The following is a 5,000-nucleotide window of genomic DNA, read 5'->3' as shown; positions in this document are numbered from 1 at the left end:
TAACCATGAATGAACAACTAAGATTCCAACAGTCATTAGGGAATACAAATCAGTTGATTCAGTCCTTGATGAAAATCAAGCTGTCAATTTCCCTACAGAGTTCCTTAATTCTCTTGTGCCACATGGAACTCCTCCACATAAACTTTTTTTGACCGTAGGAGTCCTAATAATGATTCTAATAAATTTAGATCCTCCTAAATTATGCAATGGGACATGGTTGATTGTGAAGACATTATCACCTAATGTGATAGAAGCTACGATCATCACTGGGTATGCCTCTGAGTAAGAGGTTTACACTCCAAGAATTCCAGTCAAACCAACAAACATGCCATTTGAGTTCAAACGAACACAATTCCCAGTGCGACTTTGCTTTGCAATGTCTATTAATAGAGCTTAACGTCAGACTTTGAAATCTACTGGCTTGCTTTTCTAATCGTCGACTCTATGTTCGTTGGTAGTTTGCAAGACTTATTTGTCTATACTCCAAACCAGAGAACAAGGACTGTTGTTTACACAGAAGCTCATATGTAATTTCCTTCAACATATGTGGTAGAATTTATATCCTTTCATAAAAGTGTTAAATTTTGTATTTTCGCTTATTATTATTATTATTATTATTATTATTATTATTATTATTATTATTATTATTATTATTATTATTATTATTATGTTGTATTTTTCTTCTTTCTTCAAATTTTCTTCCATTTCTCGCCGAGTGTTTTCCGTACACCTAGGGAAGAGAAACTTATTGTATGCATTCCCAGTTTACACACGCAAATTCACAGGCAAAATATATATTTTTAAAAAATTAATAAATGAAAACAAATTCATGATTGTATGTTGTTTTCACAGCGATAATGTTCTTCTCAGTACTATTATTATTATTATTATTATTATTATTATTATTATTATTATTATTATTATTATTATTATTATTATTATTATCATTTTGTATTATGAATTCAGAATTGATTTCCCGATTGAAGAATAAATTGAGGAATAAAAAAGAATAAATTGAATTTAGAATAAGAAATTTTTATACAAATTATTTGGCTATTTCTTCCGCTATATAAGAAACAATTTAATTCCCGTGCAATGTCGGGTGCCTCTGCTAGTATGTGCATATATATATATATAAAATACAAAATTAGACAAGAACGCAAAGCATCCAGACAATTAGGTGATAAAAAAAATGGGACAACAAAACATCCAGATAGATGATACAAAGAAAACAAGGACAGGTCATTCGGAGTTTTCTTTCCTCAGTCGAGTTCCAGATTATCTTTGCAATTTTGGCTGCCGTTGGGCTTACGATTGTGAGATTGTAAGTTCGAATCCTGGACCGGGATGCGTGTTGTGTTCTTGACCAAGACACTTTATTTCACGTTGCTCCAGTTCACTCACCTGTAGAAATGAGTTGCGACGTCACAGGTGCTAAGCTGTATGGGCCCCTTTGCTTTTCTCTTGGATAACACTGATGGCGTGGAGAGGGGAGGCTGGTATGCATGGGCGACTGCTGGTCTTCCATAAACAACCTTGCCTGGACTTGTGCCTCGGACGGTAGCTTTCTAGATGCAATCTCATGGTCAATCATGACCGAAAGAGGGTCTCTGTCCCTTTCTTGTATCACCTAACTGCCTGGATGTTTTGCGTTTTAGTCCCATTTTGTATTTTATTTATATATATATATATATATATATATATATATATATATATATATATATATATATATATATATATATATATATATATATATATATATATATATATACATACTCACACACATGACAGAAGTAAATAGACACCACCATAAAACATCGCTTTACGTTTATTCTAACTCGTAAAGGTTTATATTTTTTATTAATTGACATTAATGTTGTTCAGATTCTATATGTAACTATAATCATACCACTTACAAAAGAAGCCTTGCAACTGTTTGAATTTCAAAGAGGCCATATTGTGGCTAACTCTGAAGGTGAACATAGCGTAAAATCGCAGAAAACATTGGTATCCCGTTTTCTACCGTTAATAGAGTGATTCTGCAATTCACCAGAGAGGAAAGAGTCCACATCACCTCGCCCAGATCAACCAAGGCCCTCCAACAGGACCCTTCTCTTTGCTAAGAGAAGTGTGGAGGATAATCCTCGTTGCAAGGCCTCTGACATAGCAGAACCAGTTGATGTCACTCCCAGAACAGCTGTCAGGTATCTCCATAAACTTGGTTACTATGGCAGAGCAGCAAGAAGGAAGCAAGCGGAGTAAAGATTGGGCCAGTGAGATGGCGGAGTGGACACTAGCATTTTGGGACACTCTCATATCCTCTGATGAGTCTAGAGTTACTGTATTCCCTACACTGGTCGAGTGTGGGTCTGGAGACTCTCTGATAAGAATTTAATGTGAAAAGATTGCAGCCATCAATGAAACATGGTAATTATTCTGTGAGCAATTTGGAGCGGTGGTTGATCAGGGTTAGTGGAGTGTGAGGGAGCTCAGATAAATATGAGTCCATATTACAGAAATGACTCCTCCAGTGGTGAAATGGTTAAAAATTCTTTATGGAAGATGGGGCTCCTTGTCACACGGCTAAAATGACCGAAGATTTGTTGGATGAGAATGGCATTAAAAAGCTTCCATAGCCAAGTCAGTCACCAGGTATGAACTCTATTGAACACCTCTGGGGTATAATGGACAGGAAACTTCATAAAAAGAACAAGAAAGCACTTTCAGAGGCCAGGCCTTTTGAGATTACTGCATGAAACATGGCAAGAAATTCCTCAAGAGAATATTTGTCATCTGATCAGTAACATGCCTAATAGGGTCCTTGCATTGAAAAATGCAAAGGGCATATCTACTAAATATTAAATATTCACATTATAACAATTAATAAATAATTGTATGTGTACGTGTATATATATATATACATGGCATGGTTTCTCTTTATTTCTCAAACTCGTAATAATAAAATATAACGACACCTTGAAAATCTTAGCACACACATGTTCACACACCACGTCCTACCGTGTTAAGCGCTCTTAAATCAGTCCAATGTGTGTGTCTGAGTGTGTGTGTGTGTGCGTGTGTGTGTGTGCGTGTGTGTGTGTGTTTGTGCGTGTGTGTGGGTGTGAGTGTTTGTATGTGCTTATACGTATATTGCTTCCATATCCTAATGCTTGTTCTATTCTTTATCAAAAGGGTCAATGTGGTGCCAAGCAGGAGAACAATTTATGTGCCCAAAAAACTATCGATGTATTAAAAAAGAATTTCTATGTGACGGTTTCAACGATTGTAAAAACACGTGGAGAGGCACGGATGAATCCTTTTGTGGTAAGCAAATATTAATTTTCATAATATATTGATAAAGATAATCAGCCTGGCCAAAATGCTTTGTGTTATTTTTTCTTACTATCTTTAAATCTTGGAAGGCTGATTTTCTTCCGTATTGCTAAAAAAAAAAATCAGATGTCTTAATCAGCTATACTGATTCTCTAACATATGTTATATGTTTGTTATAATACGGCATATGGTGGGCGCCATGTAATTTAAATAATAGAGATAAGTCGAGTTTATATTCTGATTTAATGTCTGCCCAGTGTTATTTAGATTCAGTAGCATAACTTAGGTACACCTATATATATATATATATATATATATATATATATATATATATATATATATATGTATATATGCTGATATATATGCTCGTGTGCTTGTGTGCGTATGTACCTGTGTGTATGTATATATGCATATATATGATATCACGAAGCAGATCTTTAGGTTAGATCAAATATATTTGTGACATATTTTTAATTCTAAAGGTGATTTTAATGCAGTTTACCTTGGATAAAACATTCTGATTTATGGTAAATTCGTAGGTATACCATTATCACCCCAGTGGCGCCCACCATTTGACCTATAGATGCATTTCTGTCTTGTTATGCTTTCTTCACAAAAGGATACCAAAGAGAAGCTACTCCTTGCCGATTAGTAATCTGTAGCATATTTACACCTTTGCGAAGTATGAAGTATTTTCTGCCAGGCAAACTTCAGTGAAGTTGCCTTTAGAAGTAAACATATGCGAGAAACATCTTTAAGCTAACCTAAAGTTTATGTTCAGCCACTCCTTCGCGCTACTACTACTTATATATTTAATCAGACTGAAATGTCTACGAGCGCAAACCAGTCACTAGCATTGACTGAATCATTCTAAAGTTACGGCTTTGTAATCAGCTCAGTATAACTTTTGTTTGTTAGCCCGCAAGAGGAAGGCGTAACGAACTGGAAATGCATCCGGGAGTGCAATAGAAGACACCACTGAGTTGATAATGGTGTATTTTCACTTTTGCCATAAGTGAGAATTATTTCTCCACGGTAAACAGCTGTGAAATTGTCTTTAGGAGTTGAAATATGTCACAAACATATTTCCGCTAATTTAAAGTACATTTATACATACACACATACCATACAGATCTATCTATCTGTCTGTCTCTCTCCCCCCCCTCTCTCTCTCTCTCTCTCTCTCTCTCTCTCTCTCTCTCTCTGTATATATATATATATATATATATATATATATATGTATATGCATATACATATATACACACATATATATGTATACGTACATACAGACATACAGACATGCATACATACATGCATACATACATACATACATACAAACATACATATTCACTGATAGCTAATTAAATACTGATAGCTAAATTTATACATCAAAACAACGGAAAGAGATTTATAAACAGAAAATTTTCTTTACGGTTTCCACGGATTACTATTAATCTCAAACATAGTTAAATATATAAATAAGAGGAAATCAATACATGAATTCTTGATTCATAGGAAAACATGACTGTTACAAAATAGCAAATTTTTCATTTCAAAGCAATACTATTAACATATATCGCAATAAACAAATTATCAAAAATTGTTAGTGATACAAATATAAGGAAGTTCCAAAGAACTTAGAAAAATTCACGAAATTCAGAGAAAAA

At 34.3% G+C, this 5,000-nt stretch overlaps 1 protein-coding gene across 2 annotated transcripts in view; it reads left to right on the top strand.

Annotated features, from left to right (window-relative positions):
• The window catches only part of LOC106868530 (G protein-coupled receptor GRL101), a 778,677-nt gene that overhangs the window by 567,461 nt on the left and 206,216 nt on the right, over positions 1-5,000 (top strand). For both annotated transcript variants that reach the window (XM_089348684.1, XM_089348683.1), the window contains exon 8: positions 3,193-3,324. In XM_089348684.1, coding sequence (XP_089204810.1) covers positions 3,193-3,324 — 132 coding nt within the window. The remainder of the gene's footprint in view (positions 1-3,192; positions 3,325-5,000) is intronic.

The sequence above is a fragment of the Octopus bimaculoides genome, chromosome 3 (genome assembly GCF_046866305.1).
Source record: "Octopus bimaculoides isolate indiv1 chromosome 3, ASM4686630v1, whole genome shotgun sequence".
NCBI classification, from domain to species: domain Eukaryota; kingdom Metazoa; phylum Mollusca; class Cephalopoda; order Octopoda; family Octopodidae; genus Octopus; species Octopus bimaculoides.
Note: the sequence above shows the minus strand (reverse complement) of the source record. Positions and strands in the feature narration are given on the sequence as shown.